This window comes from Dendrobates tinctorius, unplaced genomic scaffold (genome assembly GCF_039654945.1).
Source record: "Dendrobates tinctorius isolate UK_male_01 unplaced genomic scaffold, ASM3965494v1 ptg000184l, whole genome shotgun sequence".
Lineage (NCBI taxonomy): Eukaryota > Metazoa > Chordata > Amphibia > Anura > Dendrobatidae > Dendrobates > Dendrobates tinctorius.
The window spans coordinates 1,147,735-1,173,517 of record NW_027361851.1 but is presented as its reverse complement, the minus strand read 5'-3'; the positions used below and the strand labels follow the sequence as shown (position 1 = coordinate 1,173,517).

At 46.0% G+C, this 25,783-nt stretch overlaps 1 protein-coding gene across 4 annotated transcripts in view; it reads right to left on the bottom strand.

The window, feature by feature from the left end:
- LOC141055106 (proprotein convertase subtilisin/kexin type 4-like) overlaps nucleotides 1–25,783 on the bottom strand; it is a 264,894-nt gene that overhangs the window by 89,329 nt on the left and 149,782 nt on the right. For all 4 annotated transcript variants that reach the window (XM_073552061.1, XM_073552062.1, XM_073552063.1 and 1 more), the window contains one exon: nucleotides 6,136–6,212. In XM_073552061.1, coding sequence (XP_073408162.1) covers nucleotides 6,136–6,212 — 77 coding nt within the window. The remainder of the gene's footprint in view (nucleotides 1–6,135; nucleotides 6,213–25,783) is intronic.

The following is a 25,783-nucleotide window of genomic DNA, read 5'->3' as shown; positions in this document are numbered from 1 at the left end:
ACATTCTCGTTTAGTGGGAATACTCTGCGTCTCTTTTGGCCGAGTCCTCCGAACATTATGTGCTGGACTGATCTATCTGGCCGAGGGTCTGCTACCCCCATGGTAGACCTTACTACTTTCACTAACATGTCTACCTCATCCAGGGGAAAGCAATGACGACCCTCTGTTTCCTCATCTGAGGATGATGAGTCGGTGTCTGAAGTATGTGATGTAACTTCCCCTGACGTCGAGGCCTCTGACTGGGAGGCTGATACTGTGTCCCTTTTCTTTCCCCTCTCTTTGTGTTTTAGGGATGAAAGGGCACTTTGAAACTCGATCGGATTACCGCTCTTAGATCCGAGGTGTAATCCGGGGTTTCATCACAAAGAACTTCCTGTATGCAGGACTCGCAGAGTTTTTTATCCCAAGCTGCTGGTAGCGGCCTGCTACAGGTGGGGCCTTCCCTGTTCTTTGTCTTTTCTTTCTCTAACAGGAGAAAGAAATCTATTATAATGGGGGACATTCACGTAGATCGCTTACCCCATTATGCGCAGTTGCAGGTACCGGTTCGGGAAGTGGATTCAGATCCCTCACGGGCTGATTCACAGGAGGTGACTTGCTCCTCGCAGTCGACTTGCTCCGCTGCGTGGAGTGGCTACTAGACCGGCCCTCTCGCCCGTCCTTTTCTTTTTGCCGGCGATGGTGCCTGTGCTGCTGCTGCTCCTTATGCTGCTGCATTGGCTGCTCCTCGTGCTGGTCGCTGTCCTCCATGTCTATAGGATGCTTCCAGCAAGGAGCAGCTCCCACGTTCTTCTTTTGAATCTCCCGGGCCCTGACGTCACCTCCTCCTCCCAGCCTGCCTGCTGTGCCCTGGGGAGCGCGCAAAGCGCATGCGCCGACCGCATGTACCGGCGTCCCCCTAGCCCCATTCTCCTTTCCGGAGCAGCAGCTCGGTCCTCTCCTGCCCGCTCACCCTGTACAGCCCCTCAGCTACAGCGGTGGTGGCTTCAGGCACCGACCCCGCCGCCATTGGACTACGAACGGGACGGCCCTGGCTCCTCTTCACAGGTAAGCCTGCCGCCTGCTGCAGGATCCACGGGTCACCCGTCAAGGACAGGAACCCAACTGGAGGCGGAGGAGAGGTGCCGCCTTTTTATCTGTAGGTTCCTGTCCTTGATGGGCGGACCCCCTCTCCGTGGTGCTGTCATGGGTGAGAGAGAAAACTGTAGCCATATGCTTGGAGCTGAACAGGATCAGAGCTCCATTACTTAGATAGTTGTTGAGAGACTACCCTACCACTTGCGAATGTATATTGTTCTTAAAAACAAAGCGGGGTAGGTCACTTCTAACAGTTAGTTATTAGAGAACTGTCCCGGCCGGTGACAGTCTCTTAGATTACTCACTGCTCCCTCGGTGCGCCAGCGTTCTTCACAGCACGGTTCACAGCGTTGTGCCCGTCGGCTGCGAGGTAGCTGCAGGACCTTCGTGACGTCAGAGGTCACATGATGGGATCCAGCGAGTACTGCGGACCAATTCCTTCCTACCGGTTTTGGAAGTACACGGCTTCCTTCATCAGGGATGGTCTGTCCTAGGAATGGTCATCTTTTAAACCTGCGGTTCAGATCTTAGTATATTAACCCATCAGGTGCTGCCCCTGTTTTCAATTAAATGCAAAGAGTTCAACTTCCGAATTAAGTCCCCTTGGAATTAAACAGCATTCTATAATACTTGGTGGGCTATTTATATGGATACACCTAAATAAAATGGAAATGGTTAGTGATATCAACTTCCTGTTTGTGGCACATTAGTATATGGGAGGGGGAAACTTTTCAAGATCGGTGGTCACCATGGCGGCCATTTTGAAGTCGGCCATTTTGGATCCAACTATTTTTTTTCAATGGGAAGAGTGTCATGTGACACATCAAACTTATTGAGAATTTCACAAGAAAAACAATGGCGTGCTTGGTTTTAACGTAACTTTATTCTTTCATGAGTTATTTAAAGTTTATGACCACTTATAAAATGTGTTCAAAGTGCTACCCATCGTGTTGGATTGTCAATGCAACCCTCTTCCCCCACTCTTGATACACTGATAGCACAGGCTTCCAATATTAGTTTCAGATGCTGCACAATTGCCTTCAGAAGACCCCAAAGATAAATGTCTAAGGGCGTCATATCGGGAGACCTTGGTGGCCTTTCAACTGGCCCACAACGACCAATCCACTTTCCAGGAAACTGTTCATGTAGGAATAGTCGGACCTGACACCCATAATTGATGGTATAGCGCGGTATATGGGGTACAAATATAGTGAGGCCATTCTTCTTCAATGGAAACCTTAGTGCCACTGGATATCTGAAATTGCTACATAATGATGTGTTGCCCTCTTTATGCACTGAAGATGGCATGTTCCCTGAGTTTTCTAGCAAGATGGTGCACCATAACATTATGGGTGTCAGCTCCGAGCATTCCTACAAGGAATCTGACCCCCTTACACTAACATTTCTTCTGCGGTGTTGCCACCAGTGTGTCAAGAGTGGGAGAAGAGGGTTGCAAACAGGAAGTTGATATCCCCAACCATTCCCATTTTATATAGGTGTATCCATATAAATGGCCCACCCTGTATATAAGGCCTCAACCCAACCTTACAAGAGAAGAAAAATAACTTCTGATACTCACCTGCGGGGCGGTCCAGCTTGAGGGGTGTCGCTCTTCTTGGTCCAGCGCCTCTCATCTTCTTACTATATTCGCCCTCTGTATCGTTTTGTGTGGATGATGCATTCCTGCATCATCCACACAGTCTCCCCGACATTGCGCTCCTGCACAGGCGCACTTCTCTGACCTGTTGAAGGCAGAGCAAAGTACTCCAGTGAAATGCTGGGAAAAGTCAGCGAGCTCCGGCGCCTAAGCATTGCAGTACTTTAATTCTCCCTAGCCGTGGCAGAGCACAAATATGGCACATTCGAATTTGTGATCGGAAACACGAGCAAAATTTTATAAAAATCGGGGGGGAAAAAAAACTAAAACGGTAATATTCGGTAAAAAGTGCAGGAAAATATTTGCGTTGCCACAAAAGTATTTTCAGCACTTCAGCAACGATAATGGTGGTGTATCATGAGCATTTTGCACCTGTTTGATGAGGGGGGGTTTGCAGTGCTCAGAGGCGCGGCGTTTTTGTAACAGTAATTTTTTTCCTAATGTTATGTGTGCAACATTGCAGCTAGCCAATCAGGGCGCAGGAAACACCCACAGTGTCCGGATAATTGCTTGTGTCAGTGGCTGCTGAAATCACATGTCCCTATCCATATAAAGAGCTTCTTGTTTTAGCACCATTTTGACACTGTAACAGCACAGAGAGGCTGCTCCTGATGCTGGCACTGTTAGCAATGGGATTTTAGTTATTTAGATAGACAGTTGTATATCAGTCAGATAGTGTAGCTAGTGTCCAGTATGGCTGTTAAATTTACCTTCTAGCATTTTTTAAATTTACCTTCTAGCATTTTTTTTGCCTTTACCGAGGTCCACAGACAAATCCAGTTTGCAGTTGAAATGACTTTGTGCCATGTCTGTGATCTTCTTTTTTTCTACTAAATTAAACAACTGAATGAACATCCTCCAAAGCCGGTGATTACATAATTTTTGCCAGGGGTTGTATATGCTGGAGCAGACTTTGAATAGCCTGCGGGAGGAGATGGTGGTCCCAGAAGAAGAGGAGGAAGCAGAGGAGGATGCGAAAGGGATAACATGGTCTCTAAGTTCAAGACTGTCGTCACACTGGAGGGTGCCAAACGAGGATGGATTACTGCAGTCGAGGGGGGCTGGTGATAAACTGTTATTGAAGGTGCAAGATTTGAGGAAACAAATGGAGGAGGAAGAGATGATGGGTGAGCAACTGTCAGATGACGAGGATAATCCTCCTCTCTCTCTCTGTTGTTCGTGGTTGGTGTGAGGGGACAGAGAAAATGAGCCTCATTGTTACCCAGCCACCAACACAGCATGGGCTTGGACCTCATGGTAGAGCCTGACATATAAGTGCCTTCTTGCTGCACTATCTGCAACATGACCCTTGTATAGTTATGACTAGGAACACTGCTGACTACCGGGTTGCCACTTTGTTGGATCCACGTTAAAAAACCAAAATTTTGCCAGATGCTTCCCGCCCTGGAAAGGGACCTGCGAATGCTGGAGTATCGAAACACGCTTTTACACAACCTTAAGAGAGCTTTTCCCCAAGACAGCAGTGAAGCACACAATTCGTCAATGCCAAAACATTAGCTGCAGCAGCAACAGCTGCAGTAGTGTAAGTGGAAGAAGCAATTTCTATGAGTCCTTTGACACTTTTTTTTTTAGACCAGCTCGTGCACTAGCACGACAGAGTCCAAGTCTTAAACGTGGCAAACGAATGGAGAGGATGGTGCAGGAGTATCTAGAACTGAATATCCATACCATCAGGGAGGGTTTGGACGCTTTCACATTTTGGTGTTCCAAAATAAATGAGTGGCCTGAGCTCGCATCACACGCCTTGGAGGTTTTATCGTGCCCAGCAGCCAGCATTCTCTCAGAACGTGTCTTCAGAGCTGCTGGTGATGTCCTGATGGATATGCGCAGCCGGCTGTCCCCTGAAAGTGTTGACTGGCTAACTTTCATTAAGATGAACAAGTCATGGATCTCCAAGGACTTTTGCACCTGAATCGCAGACTGAACAGACCAGATGATATATTATTTTTTTTTAGTGTGATGCATTAATGTCATGTAACTGCACTCTGCGATATCTTTAGTGTGGCTTCTGTGGCAGCTGTTGCTGCTGATGTTAACACAAATTTGTGGAAATGTGAACAGTTATGGTTCGTCTACATCTGCTGGGTTAGCTGTAGTGGAAGACGTGCTGGTACCAATTATACTATTTCTATTCTCGTAAAAGTTATTCCACTTCAGTGGTGTCAGGCCCTCGTTTTTTAAAATGTGAAAACTCCAGGTTGGTTGTCCATCTGTTGGATTGGGTGTAATGGAAGACCTGTCGGTTCCTATTATACTATTTCTACTGTGGTGAAATTGATGCCACTTTTGTGGTGTCTGCCAGTAATTTTTGAAAAATTCTGGTTGGAGCTCCTTCATGCGTATTGCCTGTAGCAACAGGCCTCTGAGACCATCAGGCCTCCACTTCCTTGGACTCAACTACCAGTGTTACTATCCTTAAATTTCAGTCATTGGTAGTCTACAAAACTGATATTTGTGCCACCTGAGTGTGGCTCAGCATGAAAGCAGGTAGAAGTGTTGCATGTGGCATCAGGGCTCCCAGCAAAGGAGGCCTACACCGATCCCTCATGCACCTCGTCTTACTGTGAAGTTCAATTGAAAGCTGTAAATGCTGTCCCAGGCCCCGATACCTCACGCCAGGCTGATTGCTACAGTACCATGCTGCAATTTGTACTGTGGGTGAATTGAGTCCAGTCTCCTGGTGTCTGTTCCTCATTTGATGTGTTTTGGCAGCTTTTGGGGCCATTATAAAGTATTGTGCATACGTTTGTTTTTGTCTCCCATTGATAAGAATGGTGTTCGGTTATGTTTGGCGAATATTCAACTAATTAATCGGCGAATATTGCAAATTCGGGGATCGTAATCCGAACCGAACATTGAAATATTTGCTCATCTCTAGATGGGAGGCGCCGGACCAAGCAAAATGATACCCCAGGACCGGACTGCCCTGTAGGCAAGTATAATAAAAGGTCTTTTTCTTGTCATAATTAGAGTGCTATATATCAGGCCTGAAAGGTGGTGCTCTTATCTCATATCGGTCAAACCTGGTGACATATTCGCTTTAAATAAAGGACATAAGTAACATAATTGGGAGAAATAAAAAATATAAACAGGAATTCTCTTCTGATAATGGTTTGAACATGAGACCCTTGTGAACTTAATAAGCAGATTTATATTTTCCAATAAATCCACAAGTTGTTCAATATTTCCTCTTCTGTAACCATTATTTTTGCAAAGCGCCCACTACTGTAATAAACAACTCGTACATAAAAATTTCCTCCAGGTGACAAATTAACCTGTAGAAAAGGTATGAGAAACATGCTGAAAAGCCACAGACTACAACATACCCCATAAATATCCAATAAGCAGATGTTTAGGTATAGTCATGTACAAGTATTTACCGGTTTTCATCAGATGGATTATACCGAGGCTGGGGATCAGGGTCATCATTATTAAAATCATAGCTTGCCAAAGGATCCTAAGGAAAATAAAAAAAATAAATTGTGGTACAGATGTAATTTTCAAGCCTTCAAAACTGTTGCAAAATTATTGCAGAAGAAATATTGAATTAGGACATGTACACCAGTTACACTACACAAAATCTAATCTTTATTATCTCAGCTAGCTAAAACATGCATAAAAGTCAAAAGTGTTATGTATTAACCCAATATTAACTCAATGAAAATAATGACAGCACGGTAGCCAATGTGCAGCACCACCATTTCAAAGCAAAAGCTCAGCCTACAGATACATACACATCACATTTGAGGGGTAGCTAGGAGAGTGGGGAGGTGGCTGAAACATGAGTGGGCCACTAGCCAGGTAACCCTGATTACACCTACGGTGGTGCACCCTAATGGTGGGTATAGGGGAACTTCAGCAGATGATAATGTTGATGTTACAGTGGCCACATTTTGCTCCCTAGAAAGTAAGGTCCCAGTGTTCCCATTTGAAGATCACAATACAATATAAAGGTGCCCTTATAACAATAATGCAGATGATAACACTGAATGTCTCTATATAAAGATTAAAGGGAACTGGTAATTCAGGTTTATAGCATTGTGAACCTGCTCATCACCCACACAGAGAGCCCCGCTGCCTGGAGAAAATTAACTTTATTGCTCCTGGCTGCGTTGAGGTTTCAGCCATGGAGCGACGCCAACACCGTTTCAATTACTGGTCAGTGTATAGTGAGCGGCTGCTGTAACCGCACCCACAGAGCTTATTGACAGCCGGACCTAATACGGAGCCTGCCGTCGGTCAGTGCCAAGGACGTGGTACAGCTTCCGCTAAGTTCTGAGCACTGACTGAGGCCGCATCGGCCACACCCCTGTGACCGAGGCCGCATCGGCCACACCCCTGTGACCGAGGCCGCATCGGCCACACCCCTGTGACCGAGGCCGCATCGGCCACACCCCTGTGACCGAGGCCGCATCGGCCACACCCCTGTGACCGAGGCTGCATCGGCCACACCCTGCTGGGAAGACTGCTGGGAAGAATAAAGCTTCATCCTGGCAGCGAGGCTCTAAGAGCAGGAGCTGGGCAAATTCAGAACTCTGTTAAACTGAACATTAACTTCATCTGCAGATTAATGGTGTTTTTTTTTTTTAACATTGCAAATTCCCTTTAATGTCGATATTATCACCATATGGTGACAATATATTAATATATGCCAGTGCCTCAGAACATAGCGATTCCTGTCCAGTTATAGCTTGTGACTTACAGCTGAAGTTCCTTCTGACAGGGAAAATTGAACTACTCAGTCTTTTCCCATCTGGTCCAGACCGACATGACAACTTTTTCGGTCCATGACTTATCTTCAGCTTACTTCAAAGACACAATTGACTTCTCACATTTCCAGCACTGTATTCATCTATTCCCAACCTGCACAAACTCCACATCTTGCCCCAGTGCAGAGATGCTGCCATAAGAGTTCATATTACTGTTCCTCTTAGTGCCCCACATAATAATGCCACTACTGTGCCCCTGACAAAGTATAATGCTCCTTTGTGCCATCCAACTGGTAAGATTTCTCCCTAGAAAATATTAATGCCCTGTACAAATGCCTTAGAAGGTAATAATGCACCGATGTTCCCATTTGAAGGTTACAATACCCAAAGTATCTCTATAACAATAATGCTTCTTAAGTGTCGGCACGGTGGCTCAGTGGTTAGCACTGCAGCCTTGCAGCGCTGGGGTCCTCGGTTCAAATCCCACCAAGGACAACATCTGCAAGGAGTTTGTATGTTCTCCCCGTGTTTGCGTGGGTTTCCTCCGGGTTCTCCGGTTTCCTCCCACATTCCAAAGACATACTAATAGGGAATTTAATTGTGAGCCCCATCGGGGACAGCGATCCTAATGTGTGCAAACTGTAAAGCGTTGCGGAATTTGTTAGCGCTATATAAAAATAAAGATTATTTATTATTATTATTAAGTGTCCATTCAACATTTAATAATGTCTCCTGAATGTGGGGATACACAGTTGCCATTTACAAAGTACAATGGCCCCTCACAACACCATTATACAAAGAATGATGGAACGCACAGCAGTCCCACACTGTATGGCCTCCAGAAACCCGACCATCTGTATGACAGACCCCTGTCAGTCCCCCCACTCTGTATGACGAACCCATGGCAGCCCCCCCACTCTGTATGACAGTCGCCTGTCAGCCTCCCCACTCTGTATGATGGACTCCTGGCAGCCCCCCCCACTCTGTATGACAGACCCCTGGCAGCCCCCCCCACTCAGTATGATGGACTCCTGGCAGCCCCCCCCACTCTGTATGATTGACCCCTGGCAGCCCCCCCACTCTGTATGATTGACCCCTGGCAGCCGCCTAGCAACCCCCCACTCTGTATACAGTAATAGTCCATAGGAGATGGACCCCACAAGTAAGATTAAAACTAGAAAAACAAACAAAAAAAGCACTCCTCTTATACTGGGGACCAACGCAAAGATGTCATCACGCCAGAGCATGCAAAAGCCCTAAGTTCTGGCGTGATTACATCGCCTCCTCCAGTATATCTCCCTTCTGTTCTGTAGGCTGCAGAGTCATAAGGACCAGGAGGCCTGGGATAGAAACCCTACTGTATAAACAAGTAAGACAAACAGGGATACAAAAAGCTATCTAACATACAAAACACTCACCCAAAATGTAGAGAGGTATATAGGGAAGGGTAGGAAAGTACAAACCAAGGAGCTAGGAAGCAAAGATTTCACGTCAAAGAAGAGAAGGACTGGCAAGACTTTATAGTGAGAGGAAATGACCAAGTCAGAAACAACTGTGAGATGAAGCTGCAAGTTTCTAACTAGCATAAAAAAGGGTCGTTAACCTTTCAGCATCAAAGGAAACCAAATCCATTTAACATACCAAAACACAAACACACAGGCTAAGGGCTCATACCCATATGTGAGAAAAAAAAAACAGTCCGATTTCCGGACCGAAAAAAACGGACGTGTGCCAAGCAATTTCTGTGCGATTTTTAACAAACCATTTGTATGACATGCATATGCAATCCATATGCAATGCGATTTTAACACGAGGTTTTACATACAGCAGTTCTCTGTCCTTTACACATCGTTTTCAAATGAAATATTCTTCAAAACACACATACATACATAGATATTAGATAGATATATAGATACCGTATATACTTGCGTATAAGCAGAGATTTTCAGCCCATTTTTGGGCTGAAAGTCCCCCTCTCGGCTTATACGCAAGTCATATATGCCAGGGGGTCGGTGGGGGAGGGGGAGCGGGGGTGTCAGATCATACTGACCCTCCCTGGCGAGGTCTCTGCAGCTCCCTGCTTTTACCGCGGTCAGGTGGTACCGCTCATTATAGGGACTGCAGAACTGAGCCAGGAGGGTGTAAGTATATGCGATATTCACCTGTCCTTGGTCCACCGCTGCTCGCCGATGTCTGCTGCGTCCTCTGTCGAAGACGTTCAGGCAGCAGAGGGCGGGATGACGTGGTTAGTGCACGCCGCGCCCTCTGCCTGAACAGTCACTTACAGAGGACACGGCATACAGCGGCGAGCAGTGGTGGTCAAAGGACAGGTGAATATCTCAGGTGCCGGGTCCTGAGCCAGCGGTGACACCGGCACCTGTCCCCCAGCGATGGAGAGGTGAGTATGTCATTTTTTCTTATTTGCAGCAGCATATGGGGCCTATTCTATGGAGCATCTTATGGGGCAGCATATGTGGCATAATGTATGGAGCATCTTATGGGGCATTTTATGGGTGCATAATCTATGGAGCATCTTATGAGGGCATAATCTATGAAGCATCAAATGGGGCATAATTTATGGAGCATCTTATGGGGCATATTCTATGGAGCATCTTATGGGTGCATAATCTATGGAGCATCTTATGGGTACTGTGGTGTAGTAACCACTGAGTCCGCTAGGGGGGCGCTGTGTGGATGTCCCAGGAGAAAGGATGAATGTCAGAATACAGAATGGCTGTTTTGGAAGTGCATTGAGCAGCAAGGTGGTGTGCTGGTAAAAGGGGAAAAAAAAAAAATCTTTTAAATCTTCTGCCTGAGTGAGTGTGAACGAGCTGAGTGTGACCTGAGCGTAAGTGCGAACTGTGGCAAGTGTGTGACTTGAGATTCAGTGAAGAGGTGTTTGGAAAACCTATAACAAATACCTGTGTGAGTTGCTGAATTGTAGGTTGCTGAGTGCTTTCTAACTGTACAATTTTTGGGGGGCTTGTGGGCTTGTTTAACCTATTTTTTTTTTCTCTCTAATCTTTAATCTCTTATTTTACTATCTGTGTTTTTAAGGGTTAACTATATTGCATTTAAATCTTGAGGTGTAACTATATTCACAAGGGGTTAATTAAGGGTGGGAGTTCATACAGTAATTAAGGGTTTATAAGGGGCAGCTGGTTGGGGCTTAACTCCTTTTGGAAGTGCATTGAGCAGCAAGGTGGTGTGCTGGTAAAAGGGGAAAAAAAAAAAAAAATCTTTTAAATCTTCTGCCTGAGCGAGTGTGAACGAGCTGAGTGTGACCTGAGCGTAAGTGTGAACTGTGGTAAGTGTGTGATTTGAGATTCAGTGACTTTGGATTCAGGGAGTTTCCAAGGGATTACTGAATTGCTGTTATATTTTATTAATACTTTTTATTTATTTTTGCTTATCTTATTGTCTTTTACAATCCCCATTAGGATGTGCTCCACTATTGCCAATGCCATCCAGTGCACGTTTTGCCGCATGTATGAAATCCTTGAACAGCCGGTCGAGGGTGCATACTACTGTCGAGATGTGAGCACGTTGTGCATTTGGAAGCCCAGATACTGGATCTAAATGTGCAGCTGGCAACACTGAGATCCATAGACAATATGGAAAGGAGTCTTCTGCTCACTGAGCAGACGCTCAATGGGATAGATGAGGGGGGGGATGCTAGGTTGGAGCTGCAGGACAATGAAGCAGCTAGCTGGGTGACAGTTAGAAGGTGGGGTAGAGGGAAGAGCACCAGGGAGGCTAGTCCTGATCTGATACACCCCAATAAGTTTGCTAAGTTGGCAGATGAGGGGAGTGTTAGTGCAGGAGTAGCACTGCTGCAGCAAGGCATGTCCTCTGAAAGCCGGAGGAGTGTCTGCTCCAGCAAGGGGGGAAATAGGAGAGCAGGGCAGGCCAGACAGGTTCTGGTAGTGGGAGACTCAATTATTAGGGGATCAGATAGGGCAATCTGTCACAAAGACAGGGATTGTCGAACGGTGTGCTGCCTACCTGGCGCTCGAGTCCGACACATCGCTGATCGGGTTGACAGATTACTGGGAGGGGCTGGTGAGAATCCAGCGGTCATAGTGCACATTGGCACAAATTACAAAGTTAGAGGTAGGTGGAAGGTCCTTAAAGATGATTTCAGGGAAGCAAGGACCTCCAAGGTGGTATTTTCGGAAATACTTCCTGTACCACGTGCCACACCAGAGAGGCAACGGGAGATTAGGGAGGTTAATAAGTGGCTCAGGAATTGGTGTAGGAAGGAGGGGTTTGGGTTCCTGCAGAACTGGGCCGACTTCTCATTTGGCTACAGGCTCTACGCTAGGGACGGGCTGCACCTCAATGGGGAGGGTGCAGCTGTGCTGGGGGAGAAAATGGCTAGAAGGTTGGAGGAGTGTTTAAACTAGGGACAGGGGGGGGAGGGTATTCCTTTTATAGGAGGGGAAGACAGTGCAGCTAGAGACCTGGGCACAAATAATGAAATTGGGGGTGGGGGTGGCATGGGGGGTGGGGTTAGAACAGTTTAAAATTTAAGAAAGAATAGAGGTACAAAGAGATACATAAAGTGCATGTATACTAATGCCAGAAGCCTCGCAAACAAGATGGAGGAATTGGAGTTAATGTTGTTGGAGCATAATTATGACATGGTGGGGATATCTGAGACATGGCTGGACGAGAGCCATGACTGGGCGGTTAATTTACAGGGCTATAGTCTGTTCTGAAATGACCGTACTAATAAACGAGCGGGAGGTGTGTGTTTATATGTAAAATCATCCTTAAAACCCATCCTTCGTGATAATATATATGAATCTAATGAAAATGTAGAGTCCCTGTGGGTAGAGATAAGGGGAGGGGGGAAAAATAATAAATTACTGATAGGGGTTTGTTATAAGTCTCCAAAAATAATGGAAGCAACAGAGAATATCCTCATAAAGCAAATAGATGAAGCAGCGACTCAAGGAGAAGTCATTATTATGGGGGACTTCAACTACCCTGAAATACATTGGGGAACCGAAACCTGCAGTTCCAGCAAAGGTAATAGGTTTTTGACAACTATGAGAGACAATTACCTTTCACAACTGGTTCAGGACCCAACAAGAGGGGGGGCACTGCTAGACCTAATATTAACCAACAGGCCAGACCGCATATCAAATGTAAGGGTTGAGGGTCACTTGGGTAATAGTGATCACAAATTAATAAGTTTTCATGTATCCTTTAATAAGATGTGTAGTAGAGGGGTTACAAGGACACTAAACTTCAGGAAAGCAAATTTCCAACGGATGAGAGATGATCTTAGTGCAATTAACTGGGACGATATCCTGAGACATAAAAATACACAAAGAAAATGGGAGACGTTTATTAGCATCCTGAATAGGACCTGTGCACAATATATACCATATGGGAATAAACATGCGAGAAATACAGTAGGAGGAAACCACTATGGCTAAATAGAGCTGTAAGGGGAGCAATAAGAGATAAAAATAAAGCATTTAGAGAATTAAAGCAAGTAGGTAGTGATGAGGCATTAACTAAATACAGAAGATTAAATAAATTCTGTAAAAAGCAAATCAAAACAGCAAAGATTGAGACAGAGAGACTCATTGCCAGAGAAAGTAAAAATAATCCCAAAATATTCTTTAACTACATAAATAGTAAGAAGCTAAAAAATGATAATGTTGGCCCCCTTAAAAATAGTCTGGGTGAAATGGTGGAGGAGGATGAGGAAAAAGCCAATATGCTAAATGACTTTTTTTCGACAGTGTTTACACAAGAAAATCCCATGACGGATAACATGATCAGGGATAAAATATGGTCCATTAAATGTCACCTGCTTAACCCAGCAGGAAGTACGGCGGCGTCTAAAAATCACTAAAATTGACAAATCCCTGGGCCCGGATGGGATACACCCCCGAGTACTGCAGGAATTAAGCACAGTCATAGATAGACCATTATTTTTAATCTTTAAAGATTCCATAATAACAGGGTCTGTACCACAGGACTGGCGTATAGCAAATGTGGTGCCAATATTCAAAAAGGGGACAAAAACTGAACTTGGACATTATAGGCCAGTGAGTTTAACTTCAACTGTGGGTAAAATCCTGGAGGGTTTTCTAAGAGATACTATACTGGAGTATCTGGAGAAGAATAAACTTATGACCCAATATCAACATGGGTTTACAAGGGACCGTTCCTGTCAGACTAATCTGATAAGCTTTTATGAAGAGGTAAGTTCAGGACTGGACCAAGGGAATGCAGTGGATGTGGTGTATATGGACTTTTCAAAAGCTTTTGATACGGTGCCACACAAAAGGTTGATACATAAAATGAGAACAATGGGGATAGGGGAATATATGTGTAGGTGGGTTAAGAGCTGGCTCAGGGATCGGAAACAAAGGGTGGTTATTAATGGAGCACACTCGGACTGGGTCACGGTTAGCAGTGGGGTACCACAGGGGTCAGTTTTGGGCCCGCTTCTTAACATATTTATTAATGACCTTGTAAGGGGCATAGAGAGTAGAATTTCAATATTTTCAGATGATACTAAACTCTGCAGGGTAATCAATTTAGAGGAGGACAACTTTATATTACAGGAGGATTTATGTAAACTAGAAGCTTGGGCTGATAAATGGCAAATGAGCTTTAATGGGGATAAATGTAAGATCATGCACTTGGGTAGAACGAACAAGATGTATAATTATGTGCTTAATTGTAAAACACTGGGCAAAACTGTCACTGAAAAAGACCTGGGTGTATGGGTGGACGACAAACTCACATTTACTGGCCAGTGTCAGGCAGCTGCTGCAAAGGCAAATAAAATAATGGGATGCATTAAAAGAGGCATAGATGCTCAGGAGGAGAACATAATTTTACCTCTATATAAGTCACCAGTGCGACCACACTTAGAATACTGTGTACAGTTCTGGTCTCCGGTGTATAATAAGGACATAGCTGAACTGGAGCGGGTGCAGAGAAGAGCGACCAAGGTTATTAAGGAACTGGGGGGTCTGCAATACCAAGACAGGTTATTACACTTGGGGTTATTTAGTTTGGAGAATCGAAGGCTTAGGGGTGATCTTATTACAATGTATAAATATATGCGGGGACAATACCAAGACCTTTGTAATGATCTTTTTACTCTTAGACCTATGACGGGGACAAGGGGGCATCCTCTACGTCTGGAGGAAAGAAGGTTTAAGCATAATAACCGACGCGGATTCTTTACTGTACGAGTAGTGAGACTATGGAACTCTCTGCCATATGATGTTGTAATGAGTGATTCCCTACTAAAATTTAAGAAGGGACTGGATGCCTTTCTTGAAAAGTATAATATTACAGGGTATATACACTAGTTTCCTTAGTGTTGCGTTGATCCAGGGAGCTAGTCTGATTGCCGTATGTGGAGTCGGGAAGGAATTTTTTTCCCCAATGTGAAGCTTACTGTTTGCCACATGGGGTTTTTTTGCCTTCCTCTGGATCAACATGTTAGGGCAAGTTAGGATAGGATATGGGTTGAACTAGATTGACTTAAAGTCTCCCTTCAACCTTAATTACTATGTTACTATGTATCCCAAAGTGGGTGGCTTTGGGATGGAGACTTATGTGTTGTTCAGCAGTGTCACGGGGTCCTTCTCTGGTATCACACAATCAACAGAGCAAGCGAAGAGTGAACAATTCCAAAACCCTTTATTCAGGCAAAAATACGAAAAGGTCCATATTCAGTCCACCACACAAAGGATAAGATAGTCCAGAATAAGAATGCAGTCCAGTATCAGGATAAAATGTCCAGGGGACATGACATGAGATTCCAAAACTCTAGCACCAGAGGATAAAATGGGTCCTTCTCTCTCTGAAGTGCACACCGGAACTGACTTGTCCAGCTGCTGCTCTCCCAACACCCTCTTCCTTGTCCAGGGGTAGTCAAACAAGTTGGGGGCGGTTTCCAAGCCTCCCAGAGGAGAACAAAGGGCATTAGGGATTAATGCACTACAGGGAGTCATCAAGAGACAGATACAGTGAGGCTGTAGACTTATAATGTAATAAGAAAAACACTATGAAAATAACTGAAATAGAAAAATAGGAATATACAAAGAATGATATCCACATAACATATCACACCATCACAACCTCTCCCCCCCATAATAAGTGAGCACTCCATGAGGTCTACACAGACTTCTGGCCTGCTCACTTTAGTCCACATTGCTCAGTTATTTATAATTCCTTGTACAGTGGCAGGGGTAGGTCGGCCTGAGGAGCCTATGGTTCTTCTTGTCGAGACAGTCCATCGGCGTTCTGATGTTGGCTTCCCTGCTTGTATTGGATGGAGAAGCTGTAGGGTTGTAAGGACAAGCTCCACCGCAGCAATCTTCCATTGTCCCCTGATACGCGATTGAGCCATGTGAGGGGATTGTGGTCTGTAACAATCGTAAAGTCTCTGCCATACAAGTATGGCTGCAATTTTTTAAGCGCCCATACGATGGCAAGGCACTCCTTTTCAATAGTGGCATAGGCAACTTCCCGATCCAGTAGTTTCCGACTGGCAAAAGCAACAGGATGTTCTTCTCCGGCGGCGTTCACTTGGCTAAGTACTGCCCCAATCGCAAAGGTGGATGCATCTGTCTGCACAAGGAACCTGCGTTTATAATCCGGGTCAGCCAAGACAGGAGCAGTGACGAGGGCAGTCTTTAATGCTGAAAAGGCATCCTCGCATGCCATCGTCCACGTCACATTCCTAGGCATGTTCTTGCGGGTTAGGTCGGTTAGGGGCTTGGCCAAGGTGCTGAAGTTAGAAACAAATTTGCGATAGTAACCAGCAGTTCCTAAAAATGCAAGTACCTGCTTTTTAGTCTGGGGTCTACACCAGTTGCTAATGGCTTTCACCTTGGCAGGCTCAGGCCTTAGTGTCCCACCTCCTACTCTATGCCCGAGGTACTGCACCTCAGCCATCCCTATTTGGCACTTATCAGGGCGAATGGTCAGTCCTGCAGTAAGGATACAGTCCAGCACTATGCCCAAGTGTTTAAGACGTTCCTCCCAGGTTGTGCTAAAAATGGCGATGTCGTCTAAGTAAGCACAGGCAAAGTCCTGACATTGTTGAAACAGTCGATCCACCAGTCTCTGGAAAGTAGCGGGGGCAGTTTTCATCCCAAAGGGCATTCCCAGGAACTCATAAAGCCCAAATGGAGTAATGAAGGCTGAGCGCTCCAGAGCGTCCTCCGTTAGGGGTATCTGCCAGTACCCCTTGCTCAAGTCTAACGTGGTCACAAATTGGGCACTGGCCAGACAATCCAATAGATCATCAATCCTGGGCATGGGATAAGCATCACTCTTGGTGGCATCATTTAGTCGTCTGTAATCAACGCAGAATCGTGTTGTACCATCCTTCTTGGGGACCAGGACGACAGGAGAGGCCCAAGAACTGTGAGATGGCTGAATAACTCCCAGTTGTTTCATCTCCTCCAGTTCGTTCTTTATCATGCCTTGAACAGCCTCTGGAACCCGGTAGGCAGCCTGCTGGATGGGGCTTTGTCCGGGGGTTTCCACATGGTGGCTGGTGAGAGTAGTCTTCCCCGGCTTTGAGGAGAAAGCAGCAGCCCTCGGCCTTAGTACGGCGACAATATCGTCCTTTTGTATATCCGATAAATGGGAGTCCAGGGGCACTTGTTCCAGTGATCCTCCTGCTTGGGCAACCTGGAGGAGATCTGAGAGATACTCGTCGGCGGCGGCATCACCAGGGGGGTGGCAGACAGCTAGAACAGGCAGAGATCGGTCGTGGTACTCTTTCAGCATGTTAATGTGGACGGTTTTCTGTCGTCAACCGCTAGAGTCCAGGGCAATAACAGTTAGTGTCATTAATTTTCTTGACAAGCTGATAAGGGCCTTCTCACACTGCTTGAAGCTTGTTGGCAGGGGAAGCAGCAATCATGATCACTTGCTGTCCTTCCATAAATTCCCGGTTCCTGGCATTACGGTCATACCAGGATTTTTGTCTGGACTGGGCCATTCGCTGATGTTCTTTAGCGAAGGTAGCTAGCTGGGCGAGACGGTCTCTGAGCTCCAGAACATAGGGAACGATGGGCATTCCGGTATCTGAGATGTCTCCCTCCAAATGTTCTTTCAGAAGAGTGAGAGGCCCACGGACCTTCCGGCTAAACAGTAGTTCGAAGGGAGAGAACCCTGTGGACTCTTGGGGAACCTCCCGATAGTCGAAGAGGAGATGTGGCAGGTACTTTTCCCAGTCTTTTTCAACGTCAACAAAAGCCCTCAGCATATTTTTTAGGGTTCCATTAAAGCGTTCACATAGTCCGTTGGTCTGCGGGTGGTATGGGGTGGTGCGAATGGCTCGAACACCACAGGTATGCCATAGGGACTGGACCAGATCTGACATGAACTGAGTGCCTTGATCCGACAATATTTCACTAGGAAACCCTACCCGGGTAAAGATGGTAACAAGGGCCTCGGCTACCTTTACTGCTGTAATACTGGACAGGGCCACAGCTTCAGGATACCTAGTGGCATAGTCCACCACGGTCAGGATATATTTTTTCCCCGACCTGCTGGGGTGGGCCAGAGGACCTATGATGTCGACGGCTACACGTTGAAATGGTTCCTCAATTATGGGCAGGGATTGCAGGGGTACCTTATGTCGAGCTCCTGGATGCCGCATTCGCTGGCACACATCGCAGGTACGGCAATAATGGGCTACCGACTGCAAGACGCCCGGCCAGTAAAAACTTTGGGTGAGTCTCTTTTCAGTCCTTTTTCTCCCTTGATGCCCAGCCAAGGGGATGTCATGGGCCAGTTGAAGTAGCTGTGCCCTGTACTTCTGAGGGACAATGAGTTGCCTGGTCATTGCGTCAGGGTTGCCCTGGTCACTGCCCTTTGTTACACGATAATACAGTCCGTTTTCTCGAGTGAAGTCATCCCCATTATCTCCCATGTGCCCAGTTTCTGCATTTCGCCTAAGGGCTTCATCGGCCAGGCCTGCAGCTCTATCCACGGTACGCGCTCCCGGACCCATTCCCGTACCTCTGCAGGGCACTTGGCAAGAAATTGTTCTATAAGGAACGCCTGTATAACATCTTCCACAGTAAAGGCGTCTTCTGCTTCCAGCCATCTCCGACATGCCTCGGACATCTTATGTGCATACATCCTAAACGATCCCCCCGTGGTGCATGGGAGGTCTCGGAACTTGGCCCTATATGAGTCAGGGGTGATAGAATGGTAATCCAGGATAGTCCGCTTTACAATGTTATAATCCCGATTCCGCAGTGCATCAATGGTTCGGTAAGCCTCCGCCATGCTTCCGTTCAGGAGCCCCACTAACAAACGCATCCAGCTAGAGTGGGGCACCTCCATCACAGAACACTGCTGCTCAAAGTCTTTGAAGAACCCCTCCACATCTCCAGTAGCCTCATCAAATGGCTTAAACTCTGTCCGGGTGATCCGTACAGGCTCCCGGATTGTTGGGGGTTACACTCCACATTGCGTTACTCCCTTTTTCAAGCTCCATTGCTTCCTGTCTCCGCTGTGCCCGGCGGGCAGCCTCCTCCTTGTACTCCTGACAGACGCCGGGGCCCAGAACCGCCATCTCTTCTTCATACCACACCAACCACTGGCTTTTCTGGATGGGGATCCCTGTCTCCCGTGCTCGTCCTTCCGACATCTGGGAGGAGGTGGCCGGGCTAGCGCCCACCAGCAGATCGATTAAGGCCTCTTTAGTCAGTCCCTGGTAGTTCAGGCCCAGGTCTCTGGCTCTCTCCTGTAAACTGCATACAGTCCAATTTCTGTACTCACTCTGTGGGTGGTTCTCCATTGGGTTACGCTCTGTAGATCCCACTGCTGCCACCAGTTGTCACGGGGTCCTTCTCTGGTATCACACAATCAACAGAGAAAGCGAAGAGTGAACAATTCCAAGACCCTTTATTCAGGCAAAAATACGAAAAGGTCCATATTCAGTCCACCACACAAAGGATAAGATAGTCCAGAATAAGAATGCAGTCCAGTATCAGGATAAAATGTCCAGGGAAACGCGATTCCAAAACTCTAGCACCAGAGGATAAAATGGGTCCTTCTCTCTCTGAAGTGCACACCAGAACTGACTTGTCCAGCTGCTGTTCTCCCCACCCCCTTCCTTGTCCAGGGGTAGTCAAACAAGTTGGGGGCGGTTTCCAAGCCTCCCAGAGGAGAACAAAGGGCCTTAGGGATTAATGCACTACAGGGGGTCATCAAGAGACAGATACAGTGAGGCTGTAGACTTACAATGTAATAAAGAAAAACACTATGAAAATAACTGAAATAGAAAAATAGGAATATACAAAGAATGATATCCACATAACATATCACACCATCACAAGCAGTGATACTGCTGAGGTGTTGTTTCAAGGTGTAAGGGAGAAGTCTCCAGGTAACTAGAGAGATGGGCGGACCTGGTTACCTACAAACCCACCCAGGGGGTGTGTTTAAAGCACTGTTGTAAAGACTGTGTAAAGGCTTGAAGGACCTGTGATGAGGTCAGAGTCATGTGACCCGGTGGGCGTGGCTATGAACCATATAATGTGGCCAGGGTAGGTCACAGGGGGTGAATGCTGGGACCCGGTTGGTCCAGTGTGGAAGGTCCCACTATTAGAAGCATCACCTGGCTAACAGCCTGTGGAGTGGCTGTGTGTCATGGCTGCCAGCGTCTGAGGGTCCCAGAGAAGAGAGTAGATGCCTGCAGCGTGGGGAAATAGCCATGAGGAAACCCTGACGTGGGTGAGATAATGATGAGGCTGAAAAGCATGAGTATAGACATTGAGTAACCTGTGTGACCACAGGCTTAACTAGAGTGAAGCTATAATGGACGCTATGGTGTAATGCTGTTTATGTTGCTTCTATGGGTTTATGAAGGAGGAATAAACCGCATGGACTGTGTTATGCTTTATGAAAACCTGTGCCGGATCTGATTTTGTGGCTGCTGAGCGAGTATCCCCTACTTGAATGACAGCGCTACCTCACAATTGGTGGAGAATTGCAAAGGGCAATATTGTAGCCTTGTTGCTAGGGGCAACGGAAAAGAACTGCAAAGTAAGTTGCTAAGGGCAACGCTGAGCCAGGACAGCTGACGGTTGGGGAAGCCACTGCCCGGCTGTGGTTCTGGAACCGTGGGGCGGCCTAGTGAGTAAGGATTGGTGAGCCCAGTGCAGCCGTTTCCCCAGGAGAAAAAGACTTATAGGATACCTCTGCGGTAGAGGGGTCCGAGAACCTGTGCGGCCAGCAGGTGACGGACGTGAAAACCATGTTGTACTAACCAGGCTCAGTGAAAAAGAGACTGTGGTTTGCTATAGGGTGCCTCTGTGGAGAAGAGGTATCCGAGGATCTGTGTGGCCGACACAGGTAACGGACTGGGGTTCGTGTGGTACTGACCTGGGTCAGTGGGAAAGACTGTGTTCCTGGAGGGTTCAGTGAGCAAGGTCCTGGAGGGTCAGTGTTGGGAGATTCTAGGAGAAGAGTCGCATCCCTGGAGCACGTGGTATGACCTTGGACCTGGTGAGGCGTGAATGTTGGGCAGTCTCAGGAGGAGATGGATGTCCTGAAGAGCACCAGCTAAGCCCCTGGACCTGGTGAGGCCGGTGTGTTGGGAAACCCTGGGAAGAGGGCCACTCCCTGAATAGCACCCGGTGCGCCCTGTGTGTTGGACGGTCTCAGGCGGAGACGGTACGTCCTGAATAGCACACAGACAGGACACGTGAGTTTTTTGTGGTGTGTAATTTTTTTCTTCTTTTCTCAACTCAGCCTGCGGTGGCTCAGTGGGAGTCAAGAAGGTGACAAGCGGCTTCTTGTAACTCGGCGGGGTTATGAAGGGGACAAGAGGCTTCCGGTGGATCGGCGGGTCCACGAAGACAGCGCAGCAGGAGCTGTGGCAGCACCAGAAGGAATTAGCATGGTGTCGGTGATCGGTGACAGCAGGAGCTGTGGTGGTGCCAACAAGGACTTGTGTGGTATCGTAAAAGAGACAAACTGTGGTGATATGAACTATATGTTATTTGTCACGGTTTATGCTGCTTAATAAACCGCAGTGTGTCTGTATGAGTTTTGAGGAGTGCGGCATGTATTTTCCGGATAATGACGGGCCACAGAGGTGTACCGTAATGCTGCACCGGGAAGGAGTCTCTGGTAGACTGGACTCAGAGAGTCAGGTGACTCTGACAGGAACTCCTCTCGTTTTATCTCTGACCGAGAAAAACGCCAGGGTTCGCTGTAAACATGGGGTCACGGTGAACTATGCAGTAGACTGAGTAATGTTTGAGGGGACCAAAGGTGGTGTGTGCCAAGGGGGCGGGAAACCACGAGACTTAGTCTATGCCTTGGAGAGGGGCTGGGACTTTGTGTTGTTTGATGACATATGGTCGGACGATGGAGACGTTCGACAGTGGGGCCAGCGGATGCGGAGACGGTGACGCCTCCTAAAGTGGACAGGTCAGAGGTAGAACTGACCGGGAAAAGAAGTACATCTGCCCAACTGACATCTCGTGACAAGACAGATGGTCAGCTGGGAGATGAAGTGACTTGAGTGGACACACGGTCAGAGGGTAACTGGAGGGTTGACTCAGATGATCGGCGTGATTCAGACTCTAGGGGTGACTGTGGCTCAGAGAGAAAGGAAGCACAGACTGGATGAGCTAGAGAAAGAAGTCTTCAAGCTCAAAGGTCACCTGGCATCGTGGCAAGGTCTGAATAAGTCCCTCAGAGAACATAGTAACATAGTTATTAAGGTTGAAGGGAGACTTTAAGTCCATCTAGTTCAACCCATATCCTAACTTGCCCTAACATGTTGATCCAGAGGAAGGCAAAAAAAAACCCATGTGGCAAACAGTAAGCTTCACATTGGGGAAAAAAAATTCCTTCCCGACTCCACATACGGCAATCAGACTAGCTCCCTGGATCAACGCAATATTAAGGAAACTAGTGTATATACCCTGTAATATTATACTTTTCAAGAAAGGCATCCAGTCTCTTCTTAAATTTTAGTAGGGAATCACTCATTACAACATCATATGGCAGAGAGTTCCATAGTCTCACTGCTCTTACAGTAAAGAATCTGCGTCTGTGAGTATGCTTAAACCTTCTTTCCTCCAGACGTAGAGGATGCCCCCTTGTCCCCGTCACAGGTCTAAGAGTAAAAAGATCATTAGAAAGGTCTTGGTATTGTCCCCGCATATATTTATACATTGTAATAAGATCACCCCTAAGCCTTCGATTCTCCAAACTAAATAACCCCAAGTGTAATAACCTGTCTTGGTATTGCAGACCCCCTAGTTCCCTAATAACCCTGGTCGCTCTTCTCTGCACCCGCTCCAGTTCAGCTATGTCTTTCTTATACACCGGAGACCAGAACTGTACACAGTATTCTAAGTGTGGTCGCACTAGTGACTTATATAGAGGTAACATTATGTTCTCCTCATGAGCATCTATGCCTCTTCTAATGCATCCCATTATTTTATTTGCCTTTGCAGCAGCTGCTTGACACTGGCCGCTAAATGTGAGTTTGTCGTCCACCCATACACCCAGGTCTTTTCAGTGACTGTTTTGCCCAGTGTTTTACAATTAAGCACATAATTATACATCTTGTTCGTTCTACCCAAGTGCATGACCTTACATTTATCCCCATTAAAGCTCATTTGCCATTTATCAGCCCAAGCTTCTAGTTTACAAAAATCCTCCTGTAATATAAAATTGTCCTCCTCTGTATTGATTACCCTGCAGAGTTTAGTGTCATCTGCAAATATTGAAATTCTACTCTCTATGCCCCCTACAAGGTCATTAATAAATATATTAAAAAGAAGCGGGCCTAAAACTGACCCCTGTGGTACCCCACTGCTAACCGTGACCCAGTCCGAGTGTGCTCCATTAATAACCAAACTTTGTTTCCTATCCCTGAGCCAGCTCTTAACCCATCTACACATATTTTCCCCTATCCCCATTGTTCTCATTTTATGTATCAACCTTTTGTGTGGCACCGTATCAAAAGCTTTTGAAAAGTCCATGTACACCACGTCCACTGCATTCCCTTGGTCCAGTCCGTAACTTACCTCTTCATAAAAGCTTATCAGATTAGTCTGACAGGAACGGTCCCTTGTAAACCCATGTTGATATTGGGTCATAAGGTTATTCTTCTCCAGATACTCCAGTATAGTATCTCTTAGAAAACCCTCCAGGATTTTACCCACAGTTGAGGTTAAACTTACTGGCCTATAATTTCCAAGTTCAGTTTTTGTCCCCTTTTTGAATATTGGCACCACATTTGCTATACGCCAGTCCTGTGGTACAGACCCTGTTATTATGGAATCTTTAAAGATTAAAAAAAATGGTCTATCTATGACTGTGCTTAATTCCTGCAGTACTTCGGGGTGTATCCCATCCGTGCCCGGGGATTTGTCAATTTTAGTGATTTTTAGACGCCGCCGTACTTCCTGCTGAGTTAAGCAGGTGACATTTAACCAGGGCTGTGGAGTCGGTAAGCCACAGTTCCGACTCCGACTCCTGGATTTTATCAGGCTCCGACTCGGGCTCCTTCATAAATGGCCAATTCATAACAACAAATTTACTGTTGTAAAATATTAAACATCGTGCCTATTCAGTTTCTCACCATCATATAAGTAATCAGACCACTTAGAGCAAAAACTACATTTATTAGAATACAATTAGAATATAGCAAATAACTTTTATAAACTTTTCTAAACTGTAAGTAAATATGCAATAAACACTTTTATGCAGTTAATAAGAAGAAATCTATAAATTTGTCCTCAGAAAAAGTATTGCCTCTGTCAGATCCTCCTTCATGGATGCCCTCAAATCTGATCTAATTATATCTAATTATTTTGAGAGCAGAGAACAACCTCTCTACACTAACTTGTGTTGGTGGCAAAGCAGTAACCACTCGGGCAACATCTCTGACAATGTCAGGATACAGAGGAATCGCTTGTTGCACTGTTATTTTTGATGAACGGTCAAATTTCTCAATTTCTTTTAGTGCACATGAAAAATTCTGCTGAAATGTACTGGCTGTGTTCCTTGATGGGGATGACTCTTCTTCTATGCGGGAACGCTTTGCACGGTCCTTGTGATCCAAATATTTTTCGAAATTAAATTCTTCATCAGTTGATGATGAGGGTGAAGATGTGGCAGGACGACCAAATTCTTCTTGTTCCTCCTGACTGATCTGCAACCCTTTCATCCTTACTGCTATTTCAAACAGAGCTTCTTTTCCTTTACTTAGCTGTTGATCATCTAGAAGAATCCGATGCATTGGGTCTACATAAACAGCTGCCAAAAGAATGTTATTTTGTAATAGTAGCTCCTCTCTCCGTTTCATTGATGTAGCAATGCCACTTGCAATTAACCCTCCTCTTTGGGACAGGCGAAACATCAGGTTCTTCCACTCCTTTAAGAAAATACCTGGAGTTACGTCCTCTGCTTGTAATTTTTTAGTCACTGTAAATGGGTGCTCTAGCAATTTTTCCAGCTCAGTCACCTGATTCCACTGACTTTCATTTAGCGTCAGTTGAGGGTTAGCCATGTCTACAAGAAAGGTTTTCAGTTCAACCAAACGCTGAATCATTAAGTAAGTACTGCCCCATCGTGTGGCTTGATCAATAATTGCCCCTTTTCCAGCACGTCTCTTCAAAATTGAGTCAACTTTAGGGGTTCTGGCAACAGTAGCCAATTTTCTCACCTTGCCAATCAGTGCAGCAACATGTCCTTCTTGCAGACTGTCTCTTATAGCCAGCTGTAGCGTATGCACAACACAGCGCATGTGATGAATGAAAGAACATATTGACACAGTTTCAACAAGATCATCTAAACTATCATGTTGCTGTTCATCTGAAGCAACTTCAGTTTGCTCCTCAGTTACAATACTGTGTTCCTCTATTTCAAACATTTCTGTGTCTGTGGACCCAGAATGTTCTTCTAGCTGCTGGTCACCATCATTACTCTCATTCATTAGCTTAATAGTACTTATCATATTTGAAGCATTGTCAGTTACGACAGAAAGAACTTGCTCTTTTTTAAGTTCATAGTCTTGCAGAACCTTTTCCACCAAGACCTGGAGAAACTCACTGGTGTGATGAGCTTTGGTGTCTTTTACTGCCAATGTCTTGGTAACTATTTCATTTTTGTCACAAACAAATCGGACATTGATGGCAAAATAGTTCACTCTGTGACGTGTGCAGGCATCCATTTTAAGAAACAGAAAGCGTCCCTTGAGAGTTTTTTTAAGTTCTTACTTTTGTTTAAAAGCTTCTTCGATTACTAATTTTCTAATACTCTCTCTCTCCAGAGA